The sequence below is a fragment of the Chelonia mydas genome, chromosome 1, assembly GCF_015237465.2.
Source record: "Chelonia mydas isolate rCheMyd1 chromosome 1, rCheMyd1.pri.v2, whole genome shotgun sequence".
Classification (NCBI taxonomy): domain Eukaryota; kingdom Metazoa; phylum Chordata; order Testudines; family Cheloniidae; genus Chelonia; species Chelonia mydas.
Window position 1 is genome coordinate 263596022 of NC_057849.1, and position 14989 is coordinate 263611010.

At 45.4% G+C, this 14989-nt stretch overlaps 1 protein-coding gene across 7 annotated transcripts in view; it reads left to right on the top strand.

Annotated features, from left to right (window-relative positions):
- The window catches only part of ANKS1B (ankyrin repeat and sterile alpha motif domain containing 1B), a 736839-nt gene that overhangs the window by 462318 nt on the left and 259532 nt on the right, over positions 1 to 14989 (top strand). For all 7 annotated transcript variants that reach the window (XM_043545507.1, XM_043545504.1, XM_043545515.1 and 4 more), the window contains one exon: positions 414 to 512. In XM_043545507.1, coding sequence (XP_043401442.1) covers positions 414 to 512 — 99 coding nt within the window. The remainder of the gene's footprint in view (positions 1 to 413; positions 513 to 14989) is intronic.

Genomic DNA, 14989 nt, shown 5'->3' on the forward strand with positions numbered 1-14989 from the left:
TCCACTGTGATGATCTTATTGTATGTGATGTTTTTTCTGACTTGAGGAAGAAAGGATATCGTGTATGGGGCAGGGAGAAGAGGAACAGATGAGGCACTGTATGCATATAGTTAAATTTTATAATTACATCCCTGTCCTCAATCAAATGACAGGAGGGGGTAGAGGAGAAAGATTCACTTATGGGATTTGTTTTTAGTGGGAACTGTAGTTTCTCCATTGGCAGTTCGGCCAGTGCACTAGTAAGTGTCCATGAGTTCAAGGTCCTTTCACATTTTATAGACCTGGAAATCAATGCAATCATCAGTAATTTATTATTCTTGTCATACTGTATGTTAAATAAAGTTATTTTCTTTTAAATACAGTTTAAGGGTTTGTTTCAGGATTGTTTCAGATTTGAATATCTCCTTTTTCAGGGAAGCAATGTAATGGAGGATCAGGATCTGTTGGAAATAGGAATTCTTAACTCTGGACACAGGCAAAGAATTCTACAGGCAATCCAGCTCCTTCCAAAGGTACAGTTTCTTTTATTATCTGGATACCAGTAGTATCACCAAGAGCTTTTAATTCTTAAATACCATTTTTATATAGAAATGTGGACATTGTGAGCCTAATTCTCCACTGTCTTGTGGTTTTCCTAGTCAATTACACCATGCAGAGTGGGTGTAAAATGCTACCATTCTGGATTGGTAGTGACTTACGTCCGCTTTGCACAGACGTAAATGACTACACAAGTGCAGAGCAGAGGACAATCAGGTCCCATATTCATGATGCTAATTATTTTAGAAATGATTATAGAAATGTTTGGTTTTTCAATATGTTAGCACATAAAGCCAACAACAAATGAAGTGGGGCTAGGGATGTATTTTAGGACAGCTTTTGCATATAAATTGTTGCATCACCTCCGTAAATAAATTTCTGTATAAATCCCAGATGATTTTTTCTTAATATAGAGGTAAGATTGGAAATACAATTAAGTAACCCTAGAGACTCAAGATATTCCATTATGGATGCAATACACATCTTTCATATGTGAATTGGAGACTATCAGCAGTTGCTATATTTTATTTGTTTGTCCTGTTGAGTGTATGAATTCTGCTCTTCAGATGTGTGATCCTGTAACTTGTACCCATTTTTCCAGTGCACTTAGGGTGTAGGATGGTGTTCATTGCAGATTGAGAATGTGTCAAGCATGCTAAGAGACTATGATTGTATCTTTGGGATTTAAACTACATGCTAGATAGAACACCAAAATTTGCCAGTGGGTAGTTCACAGCTGATTGCTAATACCTGCTTCTTGCTAGCTTTGCCTTGTGCAGAAACCTGAGAAGATGGACTGGGCATATTGTGACCCTGAAGGTTGTCACATGATTTTGGAAGCCATCTAAGGGAATGATTCCAGGCCAAGTTGTATTCTGCCTGAGGCCAAGCAGGGCCCTCATGCATATTGGCTCTGTAGAAGATAGAGCAGGAACAAAGCCCATTGTAAGGTGTATGTGTTTGTGGATAGCATGTATAGAACGATCAAGGTAAAGATGGAGCTCTGTATCCAGTCTCTGACCCCTACAGGGAATGTGTGCAGAGCAAATAAAAGATTTTTCCCGTCTGTACAGTGAAGATGAATTAGGTGAAATAGGCTTTCTGGTGCATGGATGGATAAGGAAGGATGTGGTCTTGGGGCCACTTGTGAATAATAAGATGATCTGGCCTGTACTGAGAAGATGGACTTGAAGAGTGAGCTTCTGGTGCATCCTTGTACGTAGACGGTCACAGTCTATATGTAGTGCAGCATGATTAAAGATAGTGATATGTATTCCGTGGACTGTATTGGGAATATAGATGGAGGTAAGAAGGACTAGGAAATAGATTAGTTTATAGGCAGAGGGTAGGTTAAGGTGCTGAATTAAGTTTGGTGTTTAAATTTTAACTGTGAATTTCTTGAGTTTCTGGCTTTTTTTTTTTAGCTATAACATTATGTTAACATCATTTTTTTACTTTTATTGTTAGCTCTGTACCATTGAAATAGTTTGTCTGTATGTTTCCTTTTTTTATTTTTTTTTTAGTGGATGGGCATGCTTTTTCTTCATCTAACTCAAAAGCTAGTAACAGGATTTTGTAATATTATATGTTAGTGAGATCTGCACTTAATAAATGGGATTCATGAAGACTACAAGCTCTGAAGGCTAGACTAGAAACAGTATACAAGACATGCCAAAATCAATTCCCGCTATCCTGGTTATTTTTATTATTCAGCCCTAGACGTGCATGAAGTTCCTATGCTAAATCCCATCATCTGTTCCATATTTGCAAAACAAATTTGACAAAAAATCCACAACTTGCACAAATACAGAAAATGATAAACGTCCGTTTCTAATTGTGCTTACTGTATGTGGAGCTAGAGATTCAAAGATTCTGCCACACATATTGCCATTGAGTAGTTACCTTACTTTAGAAGTAGGGACTCCTTGAGGCATGAGGTACTACTTAGTATGAGTAAGGATGGCAGAGTCAAGCTCTAAATGAACCCCCAAAACCAGCTGTTTCTGAGAACAAAGAGTCATGCAATTTCCTGGTAGAATCCACATTCTGTAAATCGGAGATAGTTACATACCTTTGAATGACTGGAATCAGTGCTGTATAACAGTCAGAGGGTGTTTAGAGGTTGCCAGCTGCAGCAAAAAATAGTCCAAAAAGATCACGTTCTTAATGCATCTTTAATGCAGAAATATTATACCAAAATGAAGGAGGATGGAATCAAAAGCTGTGCATCACAACTCTTTATTTAAATGACTTGGCAACACAAGAGAGCTTACACAGAAACAGTACATCATTTTCTATTCAAAACCCAGGTTGTTTTAAGGCAGAGCTGCCAAGGAAGCTATATGACCCATAAATCAGTATTATAACAACTATTATCTAATAGAGCTCATCCTGGTTATATTCTCAATAGCACACTGCAAATTTTGAAAATCCTTTCACGTCCTGCAGGGAAACATACAGCACTAGCATATTTGTTAAACTGTTCATGAGTCCAGCCCCATCATATTTTCAAGATAAGTATATACATTTTAAAGTGTGTTAAGATATCAAACGTGTAAGAACAGTAGGACAATGGAACAGACTGCCTAAGAAGGCTGTGGAAGCTCCTTCACTTGAGGTTTTCAAAAGGAGACTGGATAGCCATCTGTCGTGGATGGTTTAGACCCAAAAAATCCTGCATCTTGGCAGGGGTTTAGCCTAGATGACCCTTGCAGTCTCTTCTAACCCTATGGTTCTATGAGTGATGATAGATAAAAAGCTTTTAATTTAATTTGCTTTTAAAGCTTCCCTACTTCCATTCACAATTCTTTTAAAACTTCCAGGAGTTCTTGTGAGACTTTTTTGTATTTCTCCTCCTGTGATTTGTCTATAACTAGAACACCGAAGGAAGGAGAAGTGTTTTTTTGAGAAACTCTTATGTCTTGCCACTACTTCAAACCCACCTTCTTGCATCCGAAACTGCTGGATAAGCGTAGAGAGTAAAATAAAAAGTGACAAATCTAATGTTAGACTTTGAAAATGTTGATTTTTTAAAAGCTTTCCCTTACCTGATCCAACCTTCATTTTTGTGGAAATAGGATTGGAAATACAGCAGAGAGCCAGTAGTGTAAAATGAAAACTGTCCTTTGATGCTTAGATGCTGGTTGCCTACTGAGTAATGAAATTTTTGTATTTCTGACACCAGTGAAAGATTTAGGAGCTTACCTGCTAAAGTTTAAAATATTTTAGAATTGGAAAAAAAATTACTTTTTTTTTAAAAATAGACAAATTTCATTCTATACTCCCCTATACTGTATTTATACCAGTATAACAAAGTGGATTTAACCTAGAATCTTTAAACTATGTTACTGTTTTTCCCTTAGTAATGATTTATCTGAGGAGAAATTGGTTGAGAGACCAGAGTATAGTATAGCTATAACAGATAAACATAGTTGGAATCATCCAATCAGATTACTGCTTTCATAATGCCATTTTTTATTATAGTGTTGGGTTGGAGATACTGGACCAAATTCTGGTCACTCACTGATGTATGTGTGGAATAACTCCACTGAAGTTAATAGAGTTACTCAAGATTTATATCAGTCTAAATAAGAGCAGCATATGGCTCGTTACTATTAGTTTAGAGTGAGAAGGGATTTCTGTACAAATATAACTTGTGAAATTATTGCTTTTCAATTGAAATATATCATACCTGGTCCTAGCTTGAGAGCAAATTTCTTAACAGAGTTTGACAAAATCTGGGTCATTTGTTTCTGAGTGAAGGGAAATATATTAATTAGGATGGAATAAAGGGCCCAAAGAATTAAAGGTGTTAACATAGCCCAGTCATTGTCGAACATTAAATAGTTTTAAACAGGTTTGGGGCTTGGTATACGGAGACCTTAGCCTGCTTAGCATGATGGCAAATGCACCATTAAACAGTCTTTTAAAGTTTTATTAAAGATACAGAAAAGAGAAAAACAATTAAAGCATTTGAAATGTATTAAATAAAGCTTTTATTTTAACAACATCCCTTGTTCCCTTTCCCTTTAGCTGAAGAGTTTGGAGAAAGAAAGGCCCCTTGTTAGACAGTTTCTTAGATGGTATTAAAGATGGTATCTGCTGTCCTTTCTTTGGAAAGGAGAAGTTAGTTGAGATGGTCTGGAGCTGTTGATGATGATGTTACAAACCAGTCCTGTTTCCTATAAAGACAAAACAAGACAATCACACACAAAAGGGGATAGAAAAGAATAGCAAAGATAGAAAATGCAGCTTCTGTCTCTGGTGTTGCAGCCTCACTGCTGGAAGAACACAGGCCCAGCACATAGTCTTATCAGCCACTCTGGCAAACTTGTACCAGCTGTTTTTGGGCATTGTTTTTAGTTGCCTCTTTAGTCACAGGCTTACAGCATCGTTGCCAGCTAAGCCAGACTCTTATTACACAGAAGGCAAAAGAAGAGAGATGAGAAAGAAAAGAAATGAGGTGGGGAAGGGAAAGGACACACGGGAAGGAGGGGAGAAGTAGAAGATGAAGTCCCATCCCAGGTAATGTTTGGGATTTAACCGGTGCCAGTAGAGGTGGCGGTGTTATTTGGGTCCTCCTTTTTGGCCTAGTCTGGTCAAGACATTTCTCAGGATTAGGATGAAGAAGGTCCCAGAAGATAGTGGAGGTGGCAACCCTGATGATAAAGCTTGCTGCAGTGGTTATTGGCAGACAGTTGCTTCTTCCCAAAAGTCTTTTCTTTTTAAGAACTCCAAAAGGAAGTGTTGGGTGGAAGAGTCTGTCCTCTTAGTATTTTGTCCACGAATAGGCCTAATTTCTGACATACCGACTTTGGTCAATTGATTTCTGGTCTTCTATTCCTCTTGATTACCAGTCACAATTTCAACATTGTTCTTATGTGATATTCGTAAAACCCTTTCTGTTTAAATTAATTCAGTCTTTCTATCTCCTCCTTACATGTGTTCTTAATGATCTGATATATAAAATTGTTTGTGACCATTTATGAATTTCTGCTCACTTTTTACAGTTTAGTTTTCAATTAGGGTAAATTTGTAGGCCCAATTATCACAATATATTTAAAAAATAGAAGTTTTAGGGGTGGAATTTTCAAAAGCACCTAAGTGAAGAGGAAGTACAAGTCCCATTTGAAGAGGGAATTCACACAGTGCACAGGTAAAAGGAAGCGCAGACAAGTATAGAGATATAGGGGGACATCTAGTGCACAGCAGGCTACTGCGGGTAGATTAACATCCCAACTTGCTGCAAACTAAATGTCAGTGTAGAAAAGTCCTTAATGAGGCACTTTTGAAAATTTTACCCTTAGGCAAGAATGGACTTGTCCAGATCCTTGATGGTTAAAACAAGTAATTTAATATGGAGAATGAGAAGCTAATCAAAGGGTTTGAAGGAACATTTGGAGGAATGGGATAGCCATGTGATTTTTTTTAACTCAATTGTTTTGGATAGAATGGAGAGAGAGGTGAGAGGTTACAGCTGTCTTTGTCGGTAGTACCAGCAAGAAGCCAAGGACCAGCTGTGTCAAATTGTCCTCTTACACTTAGAGGTGCTCCCTCCAGGTCAAAGGTTTGAGGCATGTTGGTGGTACGGTGTGGGGAAGCCTGCCCTGCTACTGTCCTTACTATACTACTGTCCTTTCACGATCACTACAATCACATGGAAATGCTTTATAAATGGCCCCTAAATGTTGAATCATGACAGTAGATCTGGAATTAACGTTCAAAACTGTCCGCATCAACAGCAAAGCAACAAGTTTTCTCACCATTGTCTATTCACATCACTGCTAAAAAACACACTCACATTGTATGAAAAACAAAACAAACAAAAAGAACCTCCTAGCTACAAAGAAGCTGTTTGTAGCTTACTGTATTATGTACAATGGGAATGGTGTTCATAGTTATCTAATCAAATTCAGTTGTATTTTCTAATGTGTAATCTCCTTAAAAAGGCACACAATATGTCCAGAACTAAAAACAAAAATTGCAAATAAAGTCACATAGCCTCTTAAATCAAATCTTTTATTTCCAGTGTTGTGTTTGGCTATGCCTTTGCGGAAAATACTGTTCTTTAAAAGACACCGTACACACAGGATTCCTACTTTTGAGTCTTAGCTTCCTTGCGTGAGACATTTGGAACTCCCCTTATTCTCAGATTTTTTTTGTACTCTGAGGACTCTGTAGTAGGACTTGAGTCCTTTCCTGTGTTCTATTTCAATTACTATTGGGTCATTTCCCTTCAGAATCTTCTCAGAAGTTGTGCCCCAGATTTTTCCCGGTGCTGCTCCAGCTCTTTCTAGGACACTGTCTTACTTCAGGCAGTCCTCTTTATTCTGTATTGGTCTCTCTCTTCTCAGTTGTTCCAATTAATCAGCTTTCAACTGGTACTTAACCTTTTGTCTTGGATTTCCTTTGAAGCTACAGTTGTTTTTTTCTTATTGAAATCTGGGGTTTGAAGCAACTGCTCTTTGTCTGTCCCTGTGCGTGCTCCACTTTAGGTGTCGGTGCATCCTGGCACTGCTTATCAGAGACTTTTGGTAGCAGTGCCTGGTTGGGATGCGCGTGCATAGTAGCTGCTTTGTGGTACCATTGGTGCTCACACATCCCGACCCCTTCAGTTCCTTTTCATCCTCAGCTGCAGATGGAGCTCCAACAGCAGTGTCTTAAAACGACCTAAAATGGAGAAATAGAACAATTTAGATAGCAATTAGGGTTTAGTTAGTTATAGTTAGTAGATAGTGTAGAAATAGTCTTAAGCTTCAGTTTAAAACTATTTAGACTTCAAAAAACAAACACACACACACACCTCGGAGAGATCCCTCTCCTTCTTTATTTCTGTTTAATTAGGAAATTAGAAAAAGATAATGCCAGGCTTGCCTGGATTCAAAAGATGTACTTTGTGCAAGGACACGATGCCTCTTCAGACGGCCACTCACAATGCGTCCGTTGTTTAGGGGAAGTGCACATTCCCCAGAAATGCAGGAAGTGCACATTCCCCAGAAATGCACCCACTCAAAGCCAGAGCGAGGAGAGTCAGGGATTTTAGACTAAAAATGGTCCTAACGGAAAAATCCCTTACTCCTCCATTGGACGCTAGCAAGCCACCAGGAAGGGAGTCTCCAGGCACCTCGTCCCTGGATAGAGCAAGTACCCTTTTCTCTCAGTCACCTCTTCAAGTGTGATGTTTTGGCTTTGTGCCATCCTTCTAAACAATTCTTGGAATTGTTTTGAGTCGTCCACTACTGTGGGTGGGGAGGAGGGTCATGACTGACTCATCTGGGGATGAAGAGGAGCTATGTTCTCGTGACAGGACCTGTGTAGTGTCTTCCAACTCCTCTACTGTGTCCTCAGGTGCCTCAGAGGGTCCTGTGGCCATCTTCTTAGGGGGTTGTATCTGCTTTCTTTGAATCATAGAAGATTAGGTTTGGGAGAGACCTCAGGAGGTAATCTAGTCCAACCCCCTGCTCAAAGCAGGACCAACACCAACTAAATCATTCCAGCCAGGGTTTTGTCAAGCCGGGACTTAAAAACCTCTAAGGATGGAGATTCCACCACTTCCCTAGGTAACCCATTCGAGTGCTTCACCATCTGCCTAGCGAAATAGTGTTTTCTAATATCCAACCTAGACCTCCCCCACTGCAACTTGAGACAATTGCTCCTTGGTCTGTCATCTGCCACCACTGAAAACAGTCTGGCTCCATCCTCTTTGGAACCCCCCTCAGATAATTGAAGTCTGCTATCAAATCCCCCCCTCACTCTTCTCTTCTGCAGACTAAATAAGCGCAGTTCCCTTAGCCTCTCCTCATAAGTCATATGCCCTAGCCCCCTAATCATTTTCGTTGCCCTCCCCTGGACACTCTCCAATTTGTCTACATCCTTTCTGTAGCGGGGGGCCCAAAACTGGACGCAGTACTACAGACGTGGCCTCACCAGTGCTGAATAGATGGGAATAATCACTTCCCCTCGAACTGCTGGCAATGCTCCTACTAATGCAGCCCAATATGCCGTTAGCCTTCTTGGCAACAAGGGCACACTGTTGACTCATATCCAGCTTCTCGTCCACTGTAATCCCCAGGTCTTTTTCTGCAGAACTGATGCTTAGCCAGTCGGTCCCCAGCCTGTAGTAGTGCATGGGATTCTTCTGTCCTAAGTGCAGGACTCTGCACTTGTCCTTGCTGAACCTGATCAGATTTCTTTTGGCCCAATCCTCCAATTTGTCTAGGTCACTCTGGACCCTATCTCTACCCTCCAGAGTGTCTACCTGTCCCCCCAGCTTAGTATCATCCACGAACTTGCTGAGGGTGCATTCCATCCCATCATCCAGATCATTAATGAAGATGTTGAACAAAACTGGCCCCAGGACAGACCCCGGGACACTCCGCTTGATGGTGGCTGCCAACTAGACATCGAACCGTTGACCACTACTCATTGAGCCTGACAGTCTAGCCAGCTTTCTATCCACCTTATAGTCCGTTCATCCAATCAATACTTTTTTAACTTGCTGGCAAGAATACTGTGGGAGACCGTATCAAAAGCTTTGCTAAAGTCAAGATATATATATATATTGAGGAGTGTGACTCCTTTGCAGCTGTGATCTGTATGCCAACCATGGGTCCCAGTGTGCCCATTGCATCAGGAATGAAAAGCGTGGGAACATCCATGAGGGTATGTCTCTGTGAGGATGGTCCCTGGCACTTGTGTGGGATGGTTGAGGTTTGGTACTGGAAGGGGAGGAGCGTCTGGAGTAGAATACTCCCTCCTCCATGTCATTCTCCTCATTGCTTGAGAAGTGCAGTATGGACGTTGAGTCCTGGGTTTTTTTTGGTGCTGGCGGTACCAGGGAGCCGTCGGTGCTGAGAATGGGAGAGCCTGGTAGAGCGATTATTAGCATATCTGGAGCTGAGGTCGTTGGTGCCAAGTAGATATGGTCAGGCACCTGCATTGAGGCCGCCCTCTTCTGAGTGGCTTTGGTCGGTGCTGATGTTGGCGGTTTAGATCTTGTGGGTCCTTGCTCCATAGGAGGCTGTACCAGGGGTAGCATTGTTGTTTTCGGTGCTATCAGCACTGTGCCCTTCCTGGGAGTGGTCAGTGCTGTGGAGAAGGAGGCTGTCTTATGCCTGCCACTCAATTCCTTGTCTTTACTGTTCATACTCCTGGTGCTGGAGGTGCCCAGAGCATCGAACGTGCTCACCCTCCTAGCCATAGGCACTGAGGGCAGTGATCTTGCTGGAGACCGTTTTCTCTTTAATGGTTCTCCCTGTGTCAGTGATGTTTCCCCTTTCCTTGATTTGTTGGAGGAAAGATTACTTGCTTTATCCAGGGTGGAGGTGCCTGGAGACTCCCTTCTGGGGCCTTGGTGACTGAGAATCAACACCAGCTGTCAAGGTTCCTTCCCCACTCTGAACTCTAGGGTACAGATGTGGGGACCTGCATGAAAACCTCCTAAGCTTACTTTTACCAGCTTAGGTTAAAACTTCCCCAAGGTACAAATTAATTTTACCCTTTGCCCTTGGATTTCCACTGCCACCACCAAACTTTATCTGGGTTTACTGGGAAACATAGTTTGGACACGTCTTTCCCCCCAAAATCCTCCCAACCCTTGCATCCCACTTCCTGGGGAAGGTTTGGTAAAAATCCTCACCAATTTGCATAGGTGACCACAGACCCAAACCTTTGGATCTTAGAACAATGAAAAAGCATTCAATTTTCTTACAAGAAGACTTTTAATAGAAGTAAAGGAATCACCTCTGTAAAATCAGGATGGTAGATACCTGACAGGGTAATTAGATTCAAAACGTAGAGAATCTCTCTAGGCAAAACCTTAAGTTACAAAAAAGACACACAGACAGGAATAGTCATTCTATTCAGCACAGCTCTTTTCTCAGCCATTTAAAGAAATCATAATCTAACACATACCTAGCTAGATTACTTACTAAAAGTTCTAAGACTCCATTCCTGTTCTGTCCCTGGCAAAAGCGGCATACAGACAGACACAGACCCTTTGTTTTTCTCCCTCCTCCCAGCTTTTGAAAGTATCTTGTCTCCTCATTGGTCATTTTGGTTAGGTGCCAGCGAGGTTACCTTTAGCTTCTTAACCCTTTACAGGTGAGAGGATTTTTCCTCTGGCCAGGAGGGATTTTAAAGGGGTTTACCCTTCCCTTTATTTTTAAGACATCAACTATTAAAAATTCTACACCCAGCATCCACAACGAAAATAGCACTATCAGTGAAGGACACACTGATGGAACCAGCGGAAACAGTATGGCAAACACCAGCCACCATACCACCTATGAGCAAAAGAGCTGACAGAAAATGTATGTCCCTGTAACGAGGCGGTGTGGTCCTCCACTGCCCCAGACACCAGAGTGGGTGGGGCCAGAGAGCTACGAGCCCACCTCCCAGAGGGTCAGGCGCAGGACAGGAAGTAGAAAAGCATGGGGACAGAGTTCACTCGGGGCACAGCCGCTGGAGAGGCCAGATGCCTCCAGCCTAGCTCCCAGCTGGGAGACCCCGGCAACTGGCGGCGGAGCCAAAGACTGGCCCGCCCGACCAACACCTGAAGAGCTGCCAAGCCCACCCGTCGCCAGTTACCTGGAGGAGCTGCCAATACATGATTGGGCATGAATAATTGTTTTGTGGCATCTTCCTGGTCACCCCTGTGAGAGACTCCCGCGACCAGACTGATTCCACACCAGCAACCGTGAGGACATAATGAGGCAGTGTGGTCCCCCGCCACCCCGGAGAGGGACGAGCCCTGCTAAGCCCCTCTACATGTGATGGAGAATATGGGCAATGGTCCCCTGATCCCTGTGAGAGGGGGTCTGAAGAGGAACGTGCCCAGGACGACCATGGACATGGACAAGCTCATTAAGTTCCTGGCCAAGAGCCAGCAGCAGGAAGCAGCCCAGCTCAAACAGCAGCAGTAGCTGGTCCAGCAGTTAGGGACACAGCAGCAATAGCTGATATTGGAGCTGGGACACCAGAACTGGAACCACCAGCAACAATGCCTGCAGCAGTTGGCGACTCTGCTCCCCCCTCCTACGGAACACCAGCTGGGAGACGCCACTGGGCCATCCAGTATAGCCCTGCCGATCCAGCTGACCAAGATGGGCTCCAGCAATGACCCCGAGGCCTTCCCCATGACCTTTGAAAAGGTGGCATTAGTTGCAGGGTGGGTCCGAGACCAATGGGCCACCCTCCTGGCCCCGTAGCTGATCGGGACTGCCCAAACCGTGTACCGAGGGCTATCAATGGAGGAGGCACAGGACTACACCTGGGTAAAGGCGGCAATCCTAGATGCCTTGGACGTCAGCCTGGAAACCTTCTGGCAGCAGTTCCGGCGTCTGACATACCCTGTGGGCACCCGACCCTGGTTGGTGGCCCAGGAGCTGAGGGAGGCATGCAAGTGGTGGCTACAGCCCGAGAGGCAAACCCTAGACAACCTCACTGAGCAAGTTATTCTGGAACAATTCATCCACATCCTTCCGCCGCGAGGAAGTACCTGGGTCCTCTGCCATCGGCCTGCGATGCTGGCTGCTGCCGTCACTGTGATGGAGGTTTTCTTAGCAGATGAAGGCCCGGGGGGACCAGCTGTTCGAGCCCATCCTCCAGGGCCCAAGCACCCTAACCTAGAGAAGAAGGGGAGCACCTGAACAGAACTGGAGAACCCTTTACAGGGCCAGGAGCCCCAGTATAGACATCCCAAGGTGCCAGTTCAACAAGCCCCAGCGCCCCCAGGGGGACCAATTGAAGCCCCCAAAGGAGCCCAGTGGGAGCGTCCACCTGGCCTGGGGATCCAAAGATCAGACTATGTTTCTCCTGCGGGAAATACAGACCCCTGCAATGGGACTGCACCAAGATGGACAGCAGCTTCAGTCATGTATGCGCTGGAGAAACCTGCGCCCAACGGGCCGCAGGCCACCAAGATTATGGTGCTAGTAGTTGTCGGAGATTGCCCGACCCTGGCCCTGATTGATTCAGGCTGAGGCCAGACACTAATCTGCCAAAGTTTAGGCCTCCTAGCTGACCTGCACCTGGGGATGATCTGACTGCAATACATCCATGGTGATGTACGGCCCTACCCCAGTGCCCGAGTCCGGCTAACTGTGGATGGGGTCACATGGCTAATGGTGGTTGCCCTGGCTCCTCGATTAGCCTACCCAGTGATCCTGGGACATGATTGGTCCGAATTCCCAGAGGTCCTTTGCTCAAATGCCGAGAAAGGCCCTGAAGTCACCCCAGCACTGGAAGGGGGCTGCCCTGAGACCCACTTCAAGGAGGGGGAGGAACCAGACCCCAACGGACAGGGAGGAGAGTCCAAGGACCCCCCGCCAGGGCCCGCCATTGAATCCATGCTTAACACCGACTTTTTCCGGGACCAAACGGAGGACCCCACCCTCAGTCAAGTGTATGAGTGGCTAGCGGCCGTCGATGGGACCCTGATCGATCCGTACCGGGCAAAGCTGTGGCCCCATTTTGAGTTGCATTGCAACCATCTCTATCGGGCAGAATGAGACCCCCACACTGGAGAGCTCCAGACCCAACTGCTTGTGCCTCGATGTCAACGACAAGCTGTAATGAAACTCGCCCACGACATCCTGGTTGCAGGGCACTTGGGCCAGGAAAAGTCTCTCACCTGAATTCTGACGTGATTCTTCTGGCCCGGTGTGCACCAGGAGGTGAGGAACTATTGCAGTTCCTGTCCAGAATGTCAGCCAGCTGCCCCCCCATGGAGGCCCAAGGCCTTGTTGATCCCCATGCCCATTGTAGAAATGCCATTCAATCAAGTGGCCATGGACTTGGTGGGCCCCCTTCCGAAAAGCACTGATGGATTTCAGTATGTGCTGGTCATCATGAACTATGCCACCCATTTCCCAGGAGCAGTACAGCCCTGGAGCATTACCACCCAAACCATCGCTGATGAACTCATGAAGGTCATCACTCATGTGGGCATGCCCCAGGAAATCCTCATTGACTAGGGCACCAACTTCACCTCCCAGCTGCTACGGTAGGTTTGCGAGCTCCTGGGGATTAAGCAGCTGTGCATCTCCATCTACCACCTGCAAACCGACGGCTTGGTTGAACGGTTTAGCCACACCCTGAAGGAAATACTGTGCAAGTTTCCCCCAGAAGACCTACGCTGGTGGGATCAGCTACTCCTGCCCTTGCTTCTGGCAGTCTGTGAGGTCCCCAATCCTCCACAAAATTTTTTGAGCTATTGTATGGATGTTGCCCGCGGGGGCTGCTGAACCTCATGCGAGAGACATGGGAGCAAGCCCCATCACTGACCCAGGGCCTCCTGAAGTACGTCCTCCAGCTCCAGGAACGCTTCTCTCAAGCAAGAGCCCTGGCTTGGAAAAACTTGAAGGTCACGCAGGAAGCTTAGGCCCAAGCCTATAACGGGGACACCTGGCTCCGCGGCTTCAAACCCGGCAATTGGGTCCTGCTCCTCCTCCTCCTTGAGCGAGTCAAAGCTACTGGCCTGTTGGCAAGGGCCCTATGAGGTGGTCCGAAAGGTCAGGCCCGTCACCTTTGAGGTCAACCAGCCCGACTGGCACAAGGAAACTCAACTATATCATGTCAACCTTCTGAAGCCCTGACGGGAGTGAGAGGGGCTATTAATTAACCCTTACCCACTGGAGCCAGAGCTGGCCCCCGTGTACTCCTGACAGAGGACCCTGTGGGACCCCAGCTCAGGGAGACACATACCGAGGGGCAACGTAAGCAGACCCAGTGCCTCCTGCAGGTGTTCCCGTGAACCTTCACAGTCCAACCGGGCTACAGAATCCTAGTTGTTCATACCATTCAGACGGAACTTGGGGTGGTGATCCGTGAGCCAACCAGGCCCTTGCCATACCGCATGCAGCAAGTCGTTGAACCTGTTATACCTGGGAATCACTGAACCATCACAAAGCGAATGGCGCAGCCCAGTAGTGCTGGTATCCAAGCCCGATGGAACACGGCGCTTCTGTATCAACTTCCAACGTGTCAATGCCATTTCAAAATTCAATGCATATCTGATGTCCTGTGTAGATGAACTTCTGGGCCATCTAAGGGAGGCCTGCTTCCTCACCACACTCGATCTGAGTGAAGGGTACTGGCAGATCCCCCTCAACCCAGCCTCCAGGGAAAACATCACTTTTGCTACCCCAATGGGCCGGTATCAATTTACTTAGGTGTCCTTCGGCCTCCATGGGGCACTGGCAGTGTTTCAATGGCTGATGGACTGCATTCTCCAACCCCACCGACACTATGCTGCAGCATACCTGGATGATGTGGTTGTTTACAGCCGCCATTGGAAGGACCACCTAGAGCGGGTAGCTGTGATCCTGAGGTCCCTGCAGGCAGCCGGGGTGACAGCCAATCCAAAAAAATGCCGTACTGGATGGCAAGAGACCACATATCTCGGGCACGCTATAGGGAGAGGACAAGTGAAGCCCTTCGTGGGAAAGGTTCA